General features: G+C 45.1%; 2 protein-coding genes across 3 annotated transcripts in view; one reads left to right on the forward strand and one right to left on the reverse strand.

Annotated features, from left to right (window-relative positions):
* The window catches only part of AK7 (adenylate kinase 7), a 72,404-nt gene extending 56,142 nt beyond the window's left edge, over positions 1-16,262 (reverse strand). The window contains exons 1-3 of one of the 2 annotated variants that reach the window (XM_040257080.1): positions 16,131-16,262; positions 10,283-10,471; positions 2,315-2,423 (exon numbers count right to left, since the gene is read on the reverse strand). In XM_040257080.1, coding sequence (XP_040113014.1) covers positions 2,315-2,423; positions 10,283-10,471; positions 16,131-16,235 — 403 coding nt within the window. In that variant the 5' untranslated portion in view covers positions 16,236-16,262. The remainder of the gene's footprint in view (positions 1-2,314; positions 2,424-10,282; positions 10,472-16,130) is intronic. The other variant, XM_040257081.1, reaches the window with a different exon arrangement.
* Positions 4,640-6,706, forward strand: LOC120875663 (60S acidic ribosomal protein P1-like). The gene is given in 3 exon segments (XM_040257598.1): positions 4,640-4,719; positions 6,323-6,465; positions 6,468-6,706. Coding segments are annotated over 3 exon segments (462 nt in total).
* Positions 16,263-19,523: the final 3,261 nt, after the last annotated feature.

The following is a 19,523-nucleotide window of genomic DNA, read 5'->3' on the forward strand; positions in this document are numbered from 1 at the left end:
GCGACCCGATAGACGGCAGCCCACCAGGCTCCCTCATCCCTGGGATTCTCCAGGCAAGAACACTGGAGTGGGTTGCCATTTCCTTCTCCAATCCAAGACAATGAAAAGTGAAAGTGAAGTCACTCAGTCATGTCCGTCTCAGCGACCCCATGGACTGCAGCCTACCAGGCTCCTCCATCCATGGGATTTTCCAGGCAAGAGCACTGGAGTGGGGGTGCCATTGACTCAACTATAAAAAAAGAATGACATTTTGCCATTTGTAACAACGTGCATAGACATACTACACTGAGTAAAATAAGTCAGACAGAGCAGGACAAATACTGTCTAATGTACTTATATGTGGAATCTAAAAAATACACAAACTAGTGAATATAACAAAAAAGAAGGAGACTCACAGAACTAGAGAAAAAGCTAGTGGTTACCAGTGGGGAAAGGGAAGAGGGAGGGGCTAGATAAGGGTAGGGAATTAGAAGGTAGAAACTATTAGGGATAGTCAAGGCTATGGTCTTCCCAGTGGCCATGTACGGTTGTGAGAGCTGGACCATGAAAAAGGTAGAGCACCAAAGCACTGATGCCTTCCAACTGTGGTGCTGGAGAAGACTCCTGAAAGTCCCTTAGTCAGCAAGGAGATCAAACCAGTCAATCTTAAGGGAAGTCAATCCTGAATTCTCGTTGGAAGGATTGATGCTGAACCTGAAGCTCCAGTATTTTCGTCATCTGATGTGAACAGCTGACTCATTGGAAAAGTCCCTGATGCTAGGAAAGATTGAAGGCAGAAGGAGAAGAGGGCGTCAGAGGATGAGATGGCTGGATGGAATCACCGATGTAATGGACATGAATGTGGATAAATTTCAGGAGATGGTAAGGGACAAGGAGGCCTGGTGTGCTGCAGTCCACGGGGTCGCAAAGAGTCAGACACGACTGAGTGACTAAAAATAATATTAGGTATAAAAGAAGCTATAAGGATATATTGTGCAACACAGGAAATACAGCCAACATTTTATAATAACTGTAAGTAGAGTATAACCTTCAAAAATTGTGACTCATAACACTGTACACTTTTATAACATTGTACATCAATTTTGGGCTTCCCTGTAGCTCAGACAGTAAAGAATCCTGCAATGCAGGTGACCTGGGTTTGATCCCTGAGTTGGGAAGATCCCCTGGAGAAGGAAATGGCAACCCACTCTAATATTCTTGCCTGGAAAATCTTGTGGACAGAGGAGTTTGTTGCGCTACAGTCCATGGGGTCACTAGAGTTGGACACAACTTAGTGACTAAACCACCACATCAACTATATTTCAATTTAAAAAATTCTCTCCTTCAGGAGTACCTGTTGCTAAATTAACTTGGCAAGGAAGCCATTGGACTGAGGTGGCCCTAGCACCTTAGCAGCCTAGATGAGCAAACCCAAGCCTAAAGAAACTAATCACAAATAGTCGATACACTCTCCCAAATAAGGGAAATGCTTAAGCTGCAGCCAGTCAAATAATTGCAAGCTTCTGGCTTCTCCCTTCCCTGGTCACTTAGATGGTAAAGAATCTGCCTGCGATGTGGGAGACCCAAATTCGATCCCTGGGTCAGTTAGATCTCCTGGAGAAGGGAATGGCTACCTACTCGAGTATTTCTTGCCTGGAGAATTCCACAGATAGAGGAGTCTGGCAGGCCACAGTCCATGGGGTCACAAAGAGTCGGACATGCTGCTGCTGCTGCTAAGTCGCTTCAGTCGTGTCTGACTCTGTGTGAACCCATAGATGGCAGCCCACCAGGCTCCCCCGTTCCTGGGATTCTCCAGGCAAGAACACTGGAGTGGGTTGCCATTGCCTTCTCCCAGTCGGACATGACTGCGAGAATAATACTTAAGCTGTATTCAATCAAATAACTGCATTGCTTCTGGGTTTTCTCACTCTTGCCCCTAGCTCCTGTTAGTGGATCTCCTAACCACTTCAAATTTGGTGCTGCCCAACATGAATAGATTTTTTTTTTTTTTGTCTGCCTAGCCGTGGGGATCTTAGGCTTTGAACCTGGTAATGAAAGCACACAGTCCTAACCACTGGACCTCCAGGGAGTTCCCAGGATGAATTGATTCTTGCTCACATAAACTCTTAAATATTTTCATATGCCTCTGTAAATGTTGTAACATTATCCATAGGCATACCCACTAGTTTGATCTCACCTCCTCCTCCTGTTTTAGGTAAATTTCAGACCAGTTCTCCCATGGTTCTAATTTGCCTGGTGCTCCTGGGATGGTTCTTAGGTAAGGTATATGGCACGAAAGTCCCGCCCCTGGAGATCGAGGGTGCATCTCACTAACCGGAGACTGCCCAGATGGCTTCCTCTGCTTGCTGGGGGCTCTCAGTGATGTTATAAATGATAACATCACATTCCAGCAGGCGCAAGAGAAGGTCTTCTTGAGACATGCCCTGAAAAAGAAAGTTGACAGTAATTTGTTGCAAGAAGCAGTGTTACCTTAATATTTAGATGGGAGTGACAATTTCTAAATGAGACATGCCGCCTGGATAGTCCCATAGGAAGAAAGATCACAGAAGGATTTTTTTTAAAAAATTTAAAATGAAATCTTGGCTCTCTTCTGTGTGTAGTTTTCAAATAACAAAGTTTATGAAAATAGCCGGGAACAGATGAATAAGAAAATTACATAAAGATCCTAGGTACTATTTCTGCCTGCTGTTTAAACCCTGATTCAGGAGGGAAGAATTAGAACACACTGGAAGAAAAATGTGTGAGGCATTTAAAACGAACTCAAGCTTTGGGCAAGTTTCTTTGAACCGTTATAGATCATCAATGACTCAGAAGTGCTGATAAGTGATTAATGTGGATTTTTTCAGAATCCTCAAGGTGGAACAAATCTACTCTGGAAATGTAAGGTAACTTATCACAGTTGACAGCTGGGAGTATTTAAAAAATTCAGAATTAAAAAAAAATTTACTTATTTTTGGCTGTGCTGGGTCTTCATTGCTCTGCAGGTTTTCCTCTAGTTTGGAGAGTGGGGGCTAATCTCTAGTGGCCGTGGGCAGGCTTCTCAAGCACAGGCTTTAGGGTGTGTGGGCTTTAGTAGCTGGAGCTCCTGGGCTCTAGAGTTCTGGGCTCTGGTTCTCCATGGACTTAGTTGCTCCGTGGCACGTGGGATCTTCCCAGGCCAGGGATCAAACCTGTGTCTCCTGCATTAACAGGTGAATTCTTTAACCACTGAGCCACCCGGGAAGCCCCGCGATACAGAAACTTCTAATGGTTAAAAAAAAAAATTCTTATATGATATGAAAGTAACTTGGATGATCATTGTGTTTAACTAGTTATTCCCTGCTGTGTGGTGCCAGCAGATTTTGGTAGTACCGTACCGTGGGTGGGCATCAACCATAAAAGGACCAGAATTTGCACTGGTTGCTATTCCTCCTGTCTCAGGGATCAGATATTCCTCCATAGATCCTTGACTGGTTGCATGAGAGCAGGACACTTCAGATCAAACTTGATCTCTTTACCAGAGCTTCTTTTGGAGAATCACAAGAGGGGAGATGCCTTTCATCAGAGGTCGTGTATGTGTGTTCAGTCGCTAAGTTGTGTCCGACTCTTCGATCTCATGGACTGCAGCACAGTTAGGCTTCCCTGTCCTTCACTGCCTCTGGGGGTTTGCTCATATTCATGTCCCTTGAGTTGGTGATGCTATCTAACGATCTCATTCTCTGCTGCACCCTCCGACCCACCCCATCTCCTCTTGTCTTCAATCTTTCCCAGCATCAGGGTCTTTTCCAATGAGTCAGATCTTCTTATCAGGTGGCCAAAGTACGGGAGCTTCAGCTTTGGCATCAGTCCTTCTAATGAATATTTAGGGTTGATTTCCTTTAGGATTGACTGGTTTGATCTTCTTGCAGTCCAACGAACTCTCAAGAGTCTATTCCAGCACCTTAGTTGGAAAGCATTAGTTCTTTAGCACTCAACCTTCTTTGTGGTCTAACTCTCACATCCATACATGACTACCGGAAAAACCATAGCTCTGATTAGATGGACCTTTGTTGGCAGTGATGTCTTTGCTTTTTAATACGCTGTCTAGGTTTCTCACATTCTTGTTCAATTCAACAGCAACATCCTAGCTTCTGGTGGTTCCCTGGCAATATTTGGTGTTCCTTGGCTTATAGAAACATCACCCACATCTTTACCTTCATCTTTACATGAAAGTCTCCCTATATTTCTGTCCAAATTTCCCCTTTTTATAAGGACGCCAAGCATACTGGATTAGAGACCCACTCAAATGAACTCCTTCTAACTTGATTTCTTCTATAAAGACCCTATGTTCAAATAAGGTCTCATCGGAGGTCCTGGGGGATTAGGACTTCACATATTTTGGACATGATTCAGCCCATAGTATTATCCATTTGATTTCTTTTCTGGACTGAATGTGCAAGAGAGAAGATATTCTGAAAATCCTGATTCACACATGGATTTTTGGAACTCCCTGGCTGGCCAATGGTTAGCACTTTGCACTTTCAGTGCTGAGGGCCTGGGTTCAATCCCTGGTCAGGGAAACCAAGATCCCACAAGATGCACATTACAGGAAAAAAAAAAATTTTTTTTAAGGAACAAGCATAGATTTTTCACCTTGTCAACAGCATGACAAGAGTACACCATGGTCCTGGTACACCTGGGACTTACCTATAGTCAGCAAGGACACAACGAGAAAGATTGGGGGATGGGAAGAAATCGAAGGTCATGTGTTTCTGACACAGTGTGTTCTAGATCTCTTCCAAGAGAAAGAAGATGAAGCATCTATGAGTCCAGGAAAGCATGTGAGATGTGTCCAGAAGAAAACATGTATACCCGGTAAATCATAGCTGGATGGATTTAAGTTGAAACAGGCACATTTTCAAGAGAATGGTCATCCTATCAGACACTATGCATTCATTTGTTCCCCCAATAAATAATTGTGGGCACTGATTTTGACCCTAAGGAGAAAGGCAAAAAATGATTGATGTATGACTGTTGACAACACCGAGTATTGGGTGTGCGTGTGTTGTTGGCAAAATTTTAGCAAATAACTATGGTCTAATGTGGACAAGGATGCATCTAAGCACATGAAGCTTTTATACAAAGTAGAAAAAGGTAACATGCTCTTGGACAAATGATATGGTGCCCACTCCAAGACACACTGCAGCCAGCAGAATACATCACGGTTCAGCCCCTGCTCACGCCCGCAGCTGAACGTCCTTGAGCAGTGTGCAGCCTGTGCGTCCTTTCATGGCAGCCCCCAGTGTGGAAAGGGCTATCATAGAGGTGTTTTTGAGCTCTGATGGACCAGGCGAGTATGTGATTATGACTCACAGGGATTGACGTTTGAGCTGGACTGACAGGGTGAATACAAGCTCACTGAGCAGACCCTAGGAAGTTCACAGACTAGCAGGCCATTTGCTGAGCCAGGAAGAAGCTCCGGGCTAGCCTGCTATCTTCTATTCTACACTCTGTCTCACCTTTTATGCCATACTTGCTTCTTCCCTTGGCTCCCCTAGAATCCAAGCTCTAGCTATACTGATGCTTTCTGTTCCAAAGCACACCATACCCTCACCCAGGTGCCCCCTTTACATGTTATTTCCTTGTCCCCTTACCTGCTTGGTAAGTTCTACTCAGCCCTGGAGGCTCGGCCTCAGTCCCAGCATTTCCAGCAGTCCCCAAACTCCAAAAAGGAGGGCCAACTGTGTTGGATCTCCAGATCAGAGGAGCTGGGGGGATGGGTCTTGATCTGCGGAATGGGGAGAAGTTTGGAGCTCACTTGTCTGGCTCTGTACATAAGACGAAAACTCAAACTGACCTTTGCAGAGTGCTCTGGACACGGCTGTGCGCATACCTCAGTCATTAAGTCACTGTCCTGCCTGGAGCTGCTAGTTTAGACTGAAGAGTCCCTGCTAGTCTGTGAGCCCTGCAGTCATCTTTGGGCCTTTAAAGTACTCCAGGGACTTCCCTGGCAGTCCAGGAGTTAAGACACTGAGCTACCAAGGCAGGGGATGCTGGTTGGATCCCTGGTCAGAGAACTAAGATCCCACTTGCCATGTAACAAGGCCAAACAAAGAAAGGGCTCAATGCTAATTCACTGAATCAAATTCAGGTATAAATAGAGATCAGTGGTGAGGATCTGAACCAATGCAATTAGCCAGGAGGATGGAAAGGAGACATTCTTTAGAGAGCTGTTCAAGAGATGGGTTGAGGCCTCCCTTCCTTCAGCTAGGTTAAGGTTCTCGGTCTTCCCGGGGAAGCTAAGACCGCGTTAGAGTGAGACCGTCATTTCACCCTGCGGCTAGCACCGTGCCTGACACCCCAGCCTAGCACTCGCCCTCACCACGGCCTCAGTCTTGGAGCCCACCAGCATCTACTCAGCCCTCATCCTCCATGAGGATGAGGTGACGGTTGCAGAGGATGATAACAATGCCCTCATTAAAGCAGTCAGTGTAAATGTTGAGCCTTCTAGCCAGGCTTGTTCACAAAGGCTTAGGCCAATGTCAGCATGGGGAGCTTCATCTGCAATCATGGGGGGAGGGAGGGGGGAGTGGCAGAAGGGGGCGGGGCTGGTAGACCTGCCCCAGCAGGGAAGTCCTGTCCCCCTACCCCTACCACTGTTGCCCCAGCTGAGGAGCAGAAAGCAGAAGCAAAGAAAGAAGAATCTAAAGAGTCTGATGATGACACGGGCCTTGGTCTTTTTGATTAAACCTCTTTGGTAACAGGTCCAGTAAAAAGCTGAGCTCTTAAAAAAATAGAGAGAGCTGGGTTGAGGATCTCATGACCAAGAGGATATGAGAGGCAGTGGTGCCAGCTAAAGGACGTCACCAGCCATCCAGCTCTACAAGGATGAGGTCATTAGCTATTGCGCTTGCTAACCTCCAACACCCCCTGAACAGAAATCAGCGGGGAGGTCAGGAAGGAGGCATCCTGTGCTCCGGGAAAAACCGACAGAATGGGCCTTCAGAGAGGTAGGTATTTTCGGGAGAAATTTTTATGACCCCATTATCTTGCATGTTTTAATACCTAGAAAAGCACCGAAATCAGTAATGGAGACATCTGCTCCTCGAGACTAGCAGCGACCTTTTACTGAGATGTGTTAATTGCATGTGTTTAATTGCACCTACTCCCCCTTCTGGAGAAGACAATGGCAACCCACTCCAGTACTCTTGCCTGGAAAATCCCATGGATGGAGGAGCCTGGTAGGCTGCAGTCCATGGGGTCGCTAGGAGTCGGACCCGACTCAGCAACTTCACTTTCACTTTTCATTGTCTTGGATTGGAGAAGGAAATGGCAACCCACTCCAGTGTTCTTGCCTGGAGAATCCCAGGGATGGGGGAGCCTGGTGGGCTGCCCTCTCTGGGGTCGCAGAGAGTCGGACACGACTGAAGCGACTTAGCAGCAGCAGCAGCAGCAACTCCCTCTTCACTCAAATCACATACATACTGCTTTACAAACTGGAAAATGTTTTAAGAGATGAGAATACCAGACCACCTGACCTGCCTCCTGAGAAACGTGTGCCGATCAAGAAGCAACAGTTAGAGCCAGACATGGAACAATGGACTGGTTCAGAATTGGGAAAGGAGTATGTCAAGGCTGTATGTTGTCAACCCTACTTATTTCACTTACATGCAGAGTTAAATAAACCACCTTATATGTCACCTACGTCTTTGGAGCAGGTCCTCAGAGCTCTCTGAGAGGCTGTTTCTCAGGCTATAGTCCTCAGTAAACCCCAAACAAAGCTGAACTCACAGCTCTCACACTCTGAGTAGTTTTTTTTTTTTTTTTCCAGTTAATAGTAGGGAGGCAAAAGCCCACAGCAATACCAGGCTCGCAGCTGTGATGGGGGCAAGTGCATGATGAATGGTATAAAGGACACTCTTGGTTGTCTACAAATATCCATTCCCTCTTCCTCTTTCCCAACAGATTCCAAATTTTGTTCAACTACTCCCTTTCTCAGCCTGTGGGAAATTAACTTCATCCTCTAACTTCAAGTAGGGGCCTTACTGATTCCAGATAAGAGATTGGTTCAGGAACAGGCAAGCGACTCAACTCCAGACAGTGAGGGTGGGGTACTGCTGGAAAGTTCATCCTCCTTTCTATAAGAACTTCTGAAAGTTTTCTTCATCAGGGTGTGGCTGTGTAGGTGTGCAGATCCCTGGAATGTTGCTGTCAACCTGAGGAATGAAGTCACCCTCGGAGAGACAGAGCCAAGGAAAGAGCTGGAAAAGGGCTACCATCCCTGGATCACACCAGGCCTGAAGCAGGTTCTTCCTTGAGACCGCCAGCCACATAAGCTAATGAATGTCCTTATTGAAAAGCCAGTTTACATCGGCCCTTTCCCGATTATGACTCGCAACGCCAAATAGTCCAAACAGATACAGACAGCGAGGCCCCTAATACAAAGCAGGGCAGAGTGGTTTTGTAGAGGAGTGTGAGAGACTTCGTTTTGGGTACGATGATGTGAAAGTGCTGCCAGACATCTGGGAAGGGGCTACAAAGCAGCTCGATGTGTCCTTAGTCAGCAGGGCTGGGGAAGGATCGGAAAGGCATTGTCTTGAAGCTGAAGCTACGGGACTGGATATGAGTTAGGAAGAATGCCTGTTATGAGAGGGGAGGGAGCTCTGGGGAAAAACTACATTTAAAGAGAAGGAGCGGATGCACGTGGACAGTCAGCCAAGTGCTGCTGCAGGGAAGTGGGGAAGAGTGACAATGGCCAGGATATCTCCTGTGAAGGGGTGCGGGCTGGAGAGTGCAGGAGTGAGGCCTGTGATGGTGCTGAGCTCTCTCCCAAGTTCAGTGGTGGCAGGGCCAGGGGCAGAGAAAGAGGCAGGAGGGGTGTGTGTGTTTCCCAGTGGGAAGATGTCAGCATATGTGGAGGTAGAAAGAAAGAAGCCAGTGGCAAGTGAAGACATAGAAGAGGGCTTCCCTGGTGGTCCAGGGCTTAAGACTCTGCTTTGCAATGCAAGGGACACCGGTTAGATCCCTGGCCAGGAAGAACTCGCATGCCTCGGGGCAACTAAGCCTTCGTGGCTACTGAGCCAGCACTCTGCAGCCCAAGAGTCGCAACTACTCAGCCTGCACACCTAGAGACTGTGCTCTGCAACAGAAGCCACTGTAATGAGAAGCCTGAGCATCTAGAGCGTAGCCCCCCACTCGCTGCAACTAGAGAAAGCCTGTGCTCAGCAAGGAAGACTCACCACGGCCAAAAATAAATAAGTTAAAAAAGGAAAGAGCCAGAGAGGGTAAAAAGAGGTAAGTGGTGAAGTTCCCAAAGTTGGTGGGAGGGGACGCGTTCATTCAGTTATGAGTACTTATTAAGGGCCAGTGCTGTCCGTCACCATTCACGGATACACATGAGAATAAATGGGGCGCTGTGTCCACTTTCACAGAACAGACAGTGACAGTCAGTGTAATCCACAATCGACACATAATAACAATGGGGTGTAAAAAGTATAAAAGGATCTGGACAGGCAAAGAGCTCAGAATCTAAACTAGGAGTGGGGAATCATGAAGGGCTTCCTGGAGGAGACAACATTCTGGGTTAAAGCATGAAAGATATATAGGGAGGGAAGTGGGAAGGCTATTCCAGGGCTCAGAATGTGCAAAGCTGTCCCTTAGGATCTGGAGAATGGCAGGCAGGGTGATGGGAGAGGTTAGCCTGGGAGGGCTGCCCTTCCTGGAGGTATTTAAATGTCTCAGGATAAGGGTTGTATAGGCTCTGTTTTTTGAAGGCAGCACTACTTCTCAATAAGACAGCAATGTAATGGTGTGTTGCTCTCCAGTGGCTTATTACAAAGGAGGTGTCTTTCACAAATAACACTCTCCAGGGTCCAAAGTCATGTTAGGGTGAGGCAGGGCAGAATGCATTTTAAACACAGGATAGAGAATTTTATGAGTCTGAAAGTTCAAGTGAGAGCCACACCTTCTAACCTTCTAAGAATGTCTCATTTATATCATTTAAGTTCTTTGCTGCTTTTTCTTGGGCGGGGGTGGGGGAAGGGGGTGCTCCCTGCTGCTTGCCAGCCCAGGAATGGAAGCTGTGCCTCCCGCAGAGGAAGCTCAGAGAGTCTTAATTACTGGACCTCCAGGAAGTCCCTGCAGGCAAACCTTTAAAGTGGGGAGATGAGAGGTGTTAGCCTCCATCACACGGAGACCTACTCCCACCTTTCCGACAGTCTCACGTTGGCAGGAGAGAGGGGATGAGAAGCAACACATTGTCAGGGCATTTGAGCAGAGGGTGGTACTTTCCTTTGTCCCCTCTCAGCAGCCCCCCTGGACTTACAAAGTAGGTCTCCACGGCAAACTCGGGTCGGGGGACGTCCAGCTTGGAAAGTGTGCCCACGATCTGGAACGTGCCTTCCTTCAGTTTGGCCATGGAGGCTTCTGGCATCGCTGATTTATTTTCATCATCCTCTTCTTCCTCCTCCGTAATTTCTTCAAGTGAAGCCCCGACGACACAGTTAGAAAGAAACTGCAACAAAGAGAAATTTCCTGAATACTCAGAACAGCTCAGAATGAAACCAGTATGAATGATGATTCTAAAAGCTGACCTTTATTGAAGGCTTGATAGTGGTTCCACTTGTGCAAAGCTAGAGCTTTTGACACTGGTATCTCACCGAAACTGGTGTAATTCCCACAAGAATACAGTGAAATGGGTACTATATTATGAGTCCCCATTTTATAGGCGGGGAACTCAGGCTCAGAGTTCCTTAAGAGCTCATTAAGGACGTATTTAAATTTTTTAAAAATTTTATTTGACTGGGTTAGGATCTTCAGTTGCAGCATGAAGGATCTAGTTCCCTGACCAGGGATAAAATCCAGGGAACCTTCATTGGGAGCACAGAGTCTTAACCACTGGACCACCAGGAAAGTCCCTCATTAAGGATATTATCCTGCACTAGCAAAAGGCAGAGCTGGGCTAAATTCACCATGATGATTTTGTCTAACAGAAATGTAGACATGTGATGTGATCTGCTTAGGGAACTCAAATTTGCTAGTAGCCACATTAATAAAAATAAAAAGAAACAGGTGAATGTAGGTAATGCTTAAATTTTAAAAGAATTTAGGTATGTTTTAACCCAAGGTATCCAAATTATTATCAGTTTAACATACCAATATAAACATTCAGTTCAGTTCATTTCAGCCACTCAGTTGTGTCCGACTCTTTTCAACCCCCTGAATCGCAGCACGCCAGGCCTCCCTGTCCATCACCAACTCCCGGAGTTCACTCAGACTCACGTCCATCGAGTCAGTAATGCCATCCAGCCATCTCATCCTCTGTCGTCCCCTTCTCCTCCTGCCCCCAACCACTTCCAGCATCAGAGTCTTTTCCAATGAGTCAACTCTTCACATGAGGTGGCCAAAGTACTGGAGTTTCAGCTTTAGCATCATTCCTTCCAAAGAAATCCCAGGGCTGATCTCCTTCAGAATGGACTGGTTGGATCTCCTTGCAGTCCAAGGGACTCTCAAGAGTCTTCTCCAACACCACAGTTCAAAAGCATCAATTCTTCGGCGCTCAGCCTTCTTCACAGTCCAACTCTCACATCCATACATGACCACAGGAAAAACCATTGCCTTGACTAGACGGACCTTAGTTGGCAAAGTAATGTCTCTGTTTTTGAATATACTATCTAGGTTGGTCATAACTTTTCTTCCAAGGAGTAAGTGTCTTTTAATTTCATGGCTGCAGTCACCATCTGCAGTGATTTTGGAGCCCCCCAAAATGAAGTCTGACACTGTTTCCACTGTTTCCCCATCTATTTCCCATGAAGAGATTTAAGCCAACTTTTTCGCTCTCCTCTTTCACTTTCATCAAGAGGCTTTTTAGCTCCTCTTCACTTTCTGCCATAAGGGTGGTGTCATCTGCATATCTGAGGTTATTGATATTTCTCCCGGCAATCTTGATTCCAGCTTGTGCTACTTCCAGTCCAGCATTTCTCATGAGATACTCTGCATAGACGTTAAATAAGCAGGGTGACAATATACAGCCTTGACGTACTCCTTTTCCTATTTGGAACCAGTCTGTTGTTCCATGTCCAGTTCTAACTGTTGCTTCCTGACCTGCATACAGATTTCTCAAGAGGCAGGTCAGGTGGTCTTACCAGACCTATCTCTCTCAGAATTTTCCACAGTTTATTGTGATCCACACAGTCAAAGGCTTTGGCATAGTCAATAAAGCAGAAATAGATGTTTTTCTGGAACTCTCTTGATTTTTCCATGATCCAGCGGATGTTGGCAATTTGATCTCGGGTTCCTCTGCCTTTTCTAAAACCAGCTTGAACATCAGGGAGTTCACGGTTCACGTAGTGCTGAAGCCTGGCTTGGAGAATTTCAAGCATTACTTTACTAGCATGTGAGATGAGTGCAATTGTGCGGTAGTTTGAGCATTCTTTGGCATTGCCTTTCTTTGGAATTGGAATGAAAACTGACCTTTTCCAGTCCTGTGGCCACTGCTGAGTTTTCCAAATTTGTTGGCATATTGAGTGCAGCACTTTCACAGCATTATCTTTCAGGATTTGAAACAGCTCAACTGGAATTCCATCACCTCCCCTAGCTTTGGTTGTAGTGATGCTTTCTAAGGCCCACTTGACTTCACATTCCAGAATGTCTGGCTCTAGATTAGTGATCACACCATCATGATTATCTGGGTCGTGAAGATCTTTTTTGTACAGTTCTTGTGTGTATTCTTGCCACCTCTTCTTAATATCTTCTGCTTCTGTTAGGTTTACTGAGATATTATATATTCTTTATTTCCCACAGTAAGTGTTTGAAATTTGATGTGTATTTTACTCTTACAGCACAGATCCATTTAGACTAGACATGTGTAAACATGCAACAGCCGCATGTGGCCAGTGGCTATGAATAATGAAATAGAAGGTTTCTTTTCTTGTGTTTACAAAGCTCTCTTTGTGAGTGGTTTATGCAATGTTCATGAGTTTCATATATAAATAAAACTAGTTTTAATTTATATATTAGACATATAATTCTTAGATTAAACATACATAAATAATCATGAAGATATCACTTCTTGGGAGTAAAAACATTACAAAACCAAATAAACAAAAAGTCCTTCCCCACTTATTTTGATTAAACAAAACAAAAACAGTCCAAGTTAGTAGGCAAGATGTCAGGTTCAATCTCTTATTGGAATATATTTTTCCTAAATATGACGTATATATTTTTGTTTACCTCTCAAACATACATCTTCAATTTTATTATCCCATTTCACAGACAAGGAGACTGAGGCCCAGCAGTAAGCAATTTGCCCAAGATTGCATGGGGAGGGAGGGGTGATGCCAGATCTTCTGATATGATATTCAAAGCTGCACGGTTGCCACCCGGCCCCTTTCCAGACTGGAGAAGGGGCTGGGAGGCATTGCCCAACTGAGGTTAGGAGACATGGTTTCCATGTTTGTTTGTTTGTTTTTAATGCTTTATATTTCTACTCCCATGTTGCTTAGTACAGACAACGCAATTCCTTGTAATTTGAGAAAGTCAAGTCCTGGTTTGTTTAGGAATAACCAGAAAATTCTGTTATTGATCAGCTTTTGAAAAAATCTCTACAAACTAAAAGTTTTATTATAAAAATATGCTGTTGTAAAAAATAATCAGTGATCAAAGTGGGGTAAAGTAAAAGGTTACTCCTTTTACCCTCCCTCCCTCCTAATTTCAATCACGTCACCTCTGTTTTTAAGTACTCCAGTGGCTATCATTGTATTTAGAACATAAACTAAATTCCTGACAAAAGCCCCGCAAGGTCTTAGTCTTTATGCTTGACTTTGCTTCACTGGGGCTTCCCTGTGGCTCAGCTAGTAAAGAATCCCCCTGCAATGAGGGAGACCTGGGTTCAATCCCTGGGTTGGGAAGATCCCCTGGAGAAGGGAAAGGCCAACCACTCCAGTATTCTGGTCTGGAGAATTCAATGGACTGTATAGTCCATGGGGTTGCAAAGAGTCGGACACGACCGAGTGACTTTCACTTGCTTCACTGAGCTTCCCTGAGACTCAGTGGGTAAAGGATCTGCCAGCATTGCAGGAGACACAGGAGACCCTGGTTTGATCCTTGGGAGGGGAAGATCCCCTGGAGGAGGAAACGGCAACCCACTCTAGTATTCTTGCCTGAAAAATCCCATGGACAGAGGAGCCTGACAGGTATAGGCCAAAGGGTCACAGAAAAGTTGGAAGTGACTAAGCACACACACTTTGTGAATTTACAAAACAAACACTGATGAAGCACTGGCTTTGTGTGAGGCACTGTTTAGTTGCTGAACAGGGCCACCTTCTGACTTTCCTCCATAAAATAATTATTAATAAAAATTATATTTGTGGCTGTATTTCTATAATGACACACAATCTTTGTTGCTAAATTTTAAATTTGCTTCCTTCCAAATTTAAGAGAAATTAAAACATTTTTATGGGCCCGAAAGTCCCATGGGTCCCAGACACGGTGACTGCTGTCCTTGGAACCCCTGATTCACTACACCCTTGCCACTCTGTCCTCTGCAACCTTTGCTGTGCCCTCTGGGAGCTAGTTCCTCAGGCTGGACCTTCATTCTGTACAGGTCAGATTAAATGTCACCTCTCAAGAGTGCCCTTCATGCAACTCTATTTAAAGCAGCCACTCTCTCCTCCCCAAGTCCACATTTTCTATTCTCTTTCCTGCAGAGTACTTAGTAGAGATTGAAATATCTTGTTTATGTTAAAAATTATTTTTTGTCTACCTCCTTCCAGAGAGGCAGGAACCTCAAGGGCAAAAACTTTTTTTTTTTTTTCAAAAACTTTGTTGGGTCTTATTAACTGTGAATGCCATTTAATAGGAGGTCATGAACAAATGAATCCCATCCTCCAGAATGATAATAGTTAAATGTGATAATAGTTAAATGATAATAAGTGATAATAGTTCAATGTCTTGTGTATCCTTTGAGACGTTTTCTGGATGTAGATTATCTATCTATCTATCATCTATTTATCTTCTTTGGGCTTCCTAGGTAGCACAGTGGTAAAGATTGTGCCTGCCAATTGCTGGAGACCGGAGTCTGATCCCTGAATTGGGAAGATCTGCTCCAATAGGAAATGGCAACCCACTCCAGTATTCTTGCCTGGGAAATTCCATGGACAGAGGAGGCTGGCGGGCCACAGTCCATGGAGAGCTGGCCACCACTGAGCACACACGCGCACACACACACACACACACACACACACATACACATATACACATCTTCTCTATATTTGTATCTATCTTTTTGAAAGACACAAATAATTTCCTACTACGGGCTTCTCTGGTGGCTCAGTGGTAAAGCATCCGCCTGCCAATGCAGGAGAGGTAAGTTCCATCCCTGGTTTGGGAAGATTCCCTGTAGAAGGAAATGGCAACCTACTCGAGTATTCTTGCCAGGGAAATCCCATGGACAGAGGAGCCTGGCGGACTATACAGTCCATGGGGTCACAAAAAATTGGACATGACTTTTCCCTAGTGGCTCAGACGGTAAAGAGTCTGTCTGCAATGCAGGAGACCCGGGTTCAATCCCTGGGTTGGGAAGATCTCCTGGAGAAGGAAATGGTAGCCCACTCCAGTATTCTTGCCTGGAAAATCCCATGGACCGCGGAGCCTGGTGGGCTACCGTCCATGGGGTCGCAAAGAGTCGGAAGGGACTGAGCGAGTTCGCTTTCACTTTAGCAACTGAACAACAAACACAACCCCTATCTTTTTGACGTTTTGTTACTGCACTTAGTTTTGAAATTTGTCCGTCACTTTCCTGCTTGAGACTCCTCGGCGGGAGTGGAAAGAGAACCTGGTTAGAAGCCGGAGACCTGAGCCCCCAGCTCGCTAAGCCCCCAGCTTGTCTTCGGCAAGCCCCTAACTCCTTCCGAGCTTCAGTTTCCGCCCCTAAACAAGGGAGAAACCCGGACTGGACCGGCGATCTCCAAAACCCTGGTCTTCCAGGTCGGGCGCTGGTCTAGCCTGGGGGCAGACTGGGGAGCCGGGGCACTGTCTGTGTCCCGGACGATGGAGGGTCCCTTAGGGGAGACCCTGATAAAGTCCGCGGCTAAGGTGCAACCGGGTTTGGGGGCCTGGAGCCGGGACTGGGGGAGCTGGGGGCTGGGATTCAGCTTTGACCCACCGCCGCTTACCTTCCCGATGTTTCTGCTGCTGTATGAGTCCAGCAGGTTTATAAACACCCTCTGGATTCGGATAGCTTTCTCCGCATGGGCAGCACTTTCCTCTTCTTCAGCCATGGTGGGAGTCGCGCTGGTTGCTAAGGAGAAAGCGTCCCTTTGGTTGCCAAGGAGGTGGGTGGGACCGGCCCTTCGGGGGCGGGGCCTAGGGCGCGGGGCGGGGCCTCCGATTTCCCGCGCCCTGAGGGTTTTCCCAGCCTAGGGCGCAGGGCTGGCCCGCCGCGTCCCCGCCCGAGAGCTTGCAGCCGGTTCCCTCAGGCAGTGCGTGCCCTCTTTTCCCTTTCCTCTCTTTCATTCGGAAACTCCGGAAACACGTCCCAGTGTCCCCCAGACCCGGAGCACTAAAGATATTGATGAATCTGATGATAAGGTAAAAAGCTCGTAGCCTAGGCCTTCCCCGAAATGTTGAAGTGAATTAACATGCCCTTTGTAGGATGGTCTGATCCGGAGGGTTTGACTTAATCCTCTATTGCAAAGGAGAGCTGTTGCCATGGAGTTTCAGGGTCAGGACTCAGGATCCACAGCGAGTGTGGTTCCCACTGCTCTTGCCAGTGGTGGTAGTCCACTGGGCTTTAGAGGTTTAGCAGTTCCGGGGCTGCGGTGGGGGTAGCTGGAGGCCGTTTGTGCTGGGATTCACCCTCTTTCACAAAGGGATAGAATGTAGACTGCCCTTTCCAAATCAGGTTGGACATGAGGTTGCGGCCGAATTAAAAGATGTTAACACAGAACCACAAAGGCCATGGTGGACTGTATATATAGCCTGTTATCTTAGAATAGTAGATATTTTTGTGCTTTAAATATTAACTTCTTAAATGTAAATATTTAATACATGGATTTTTTTTTTTTTAATGTTTCCTTGGTGGCTCAGATGGTAAAGAATCTGCCTGCAGTGCAGGAGACACGAGTTTGATCCCTGGGTTGGGAAGATCCCCTGGAGAAGGGAATGGCTACCCAGTCTTGCCTGGAGAATTCCATGGACAGAGGAGCCTGGCAGGCTACAGTCCACTGGGGCACAAAAAGTCAGACACAACTGAGTGGCTAACACTTTACTTTCACCTAAAAAAAAAAAAAATACTAATTGCCTCCAAAAAATGGAAATGGCCAGGGAGCTGGACAGCCTGGGGGTTCTGGACACTTGGGAGACTTGGCTTCGACTTCCACCTCGGCACTTATTTGTGGGAGACTGGAGCCAAACTTTTAACCTTACATGAGCTGTTGCTGCTGCTGCTAAGTCGCTTAAGTCGTGTCCAACTCTGTGTGACCTCATAAACGGCAGCCCACCAGGCTCCCCCATCCATGGGATTTTCCAGGCAAGAGTACTGGAGTGGGGTGCCATTGCCTTCTCCACAGGAGCTGTTAAGTGACTATAAAACAGGGGTGAAACCACCAACCTAACAGGGCTGTCAGGATTAAATAAGATATATGTACGCATTTTCTGAAATGGTCTCCAAAAGTGAAATTGTTTTTTTTCTGTGATGCTAAAGCACACTTGCACAAATGGGAGCCTTTTCATTCCTTTTTTTGTCCCCACTCCCTTTCCTTTTTATACATTTGTCTCATTGAAACTTAGTTGTTTTGATAACACTTTGAAATTCTGCAAACAATTTGGGAACAGCTTGCTCACAGCAACATTTTTTTTTCTTTAGCTGTCAATTTAAATGTAAAAATACTCTTGCAAGACCAGTACAGAATTTGGAATAAATATTGTTCATTTTTTATAAAGACCTGTTAGATGGAATATTCTAAAATTCACTAGATGCCTCATTTCCGGATTTTCAGTTTGTCCCGAATGAAATGCTGTTAAGCAGGTAAGTACTTTTATTCAACCGATCATGCTACTATAACTCACTTTTGTTTCATTCTTACTGTTTACATTATGGTAACAGGTAAATGAGCTAGGGCCATAGTTACAAGGGGATGGCTTCCAGAGAATTGTATAGCATATTGGTAGGTTAGGAAAGGAGATTCTATTGATCAGTTCTATTATGCCAGTTATCTTTTACTATTATTCCTTTAAAAATATATTTTTTTAGTTTTCAAGTATAGTTGATTTACTGTACAATCTTGTTAGTTTTAGGTGTCTAGCAGTGATCCAATTATATACATAATTACAAGATACTGAGTGTAATTCCCTGTTCCTTTCCTCTTTCAAAATTAGCTTTCACACAACCACAAAGTTCAGGGGATGCTTTTATTGACACACTGTATGGGGATGATTGATGGAGTCAGAAGACCTGGGTTCTGACCTTCCTTTCCTGCTCACAGGTGGGCTGCTGAGCAAGTGCCACAATCTGTCCAAATTTCAGTTGAACATGTCATACACAAATGAAGGGGAAGAAGGCAGAATTCTGAAGTTAAAGTGGCACGTATCAGAATCTCAGTGTTTTCCTATCCTGTTTCCCTGTAACAATCAAACTGCCTATTTTGTGGTTTTTGAACACTGGGGGAGAGAACAGTGCAGCGTTGTGATGAAAGACGCGAATGAAGGCTCAGAACTCCAGTAACTGCTGCTGAGCTGTGTGGGATGTGTACAGACTGATTCTGGACCTGGAGGAGAGGTGGGAAGCGTTATCATGGGAAATGAGGTGTGTGTATTCTTTTCACAAACATACTACCTCTTCAAGGATCCTGGGAACAGGATCAACTCAGCACAGCTTGTGCTTTTGCTAGAAAGGAGAGTTCTTCAGCTGGCTTGAACACCATCATGTTGCATTTCCCCTATACTTAAGGTTAACAGAGAATATATGTAAAAGAAAATGAACTGTAGAATATTTTTTATTCCATTTTTCCATTATATATACGATTATTTTCAAAGAGTTTTAAAAGATTTTTTTTCCTGTAGTGTAACTTTCCCCAATTTTTAATGGCTGCATATTTTTCCATCAAGAGGATCTGGCATAGCTTAACCACTTTTTTAGAGACTTCTAAATCTTTCATTAGTGAAAATGACATCCTTGTTGTATATATTCTGCTGAATCATGTCCCTGTTCTAGCTTTTGAGGCTATTACCAGCATGTGAGTTATAAGCTTTGTAAAGGCTCTATTACCAGTATCTTCCAGAAAGGTTTCACCAACATAGCCTCCATGAGAAGGTAACTGTGTCCTTCACTAAATCTTTATTGATATAATTTAAACCTGACACATTTTAAAATTATTAGGTAAAATGACTCAAATAGATAAAACCTATTTTCCAGAGTTACTGGTTTGATTGAATATCTTTCAAGTGGCTACTGCACATTTGTATATTTTCCTGAGTTGATCATATAGTATTTGCCCCTTATTCTCTTTTTTTATTGATTTATAATAATTACTTATCCAGAGGTTCTTTTTTCTTTTGGAAGTGAAATC

Source organism: Oryx dammah, unplaced genomic scaffold, assembly GCF_014754425.2.
Source record: "Oryx dammah isolate SB20612 unplaced genomic scaffold, SCBI_Odam_1.1 HiC_scaffold_16, whole genome shotgun sequence".
Lineage (NCBI taxonomy): Eukaryota > Metazoa > Chordata > Mammalia > Artiodactyla > Bovidae > Oryx > Oryx dammah.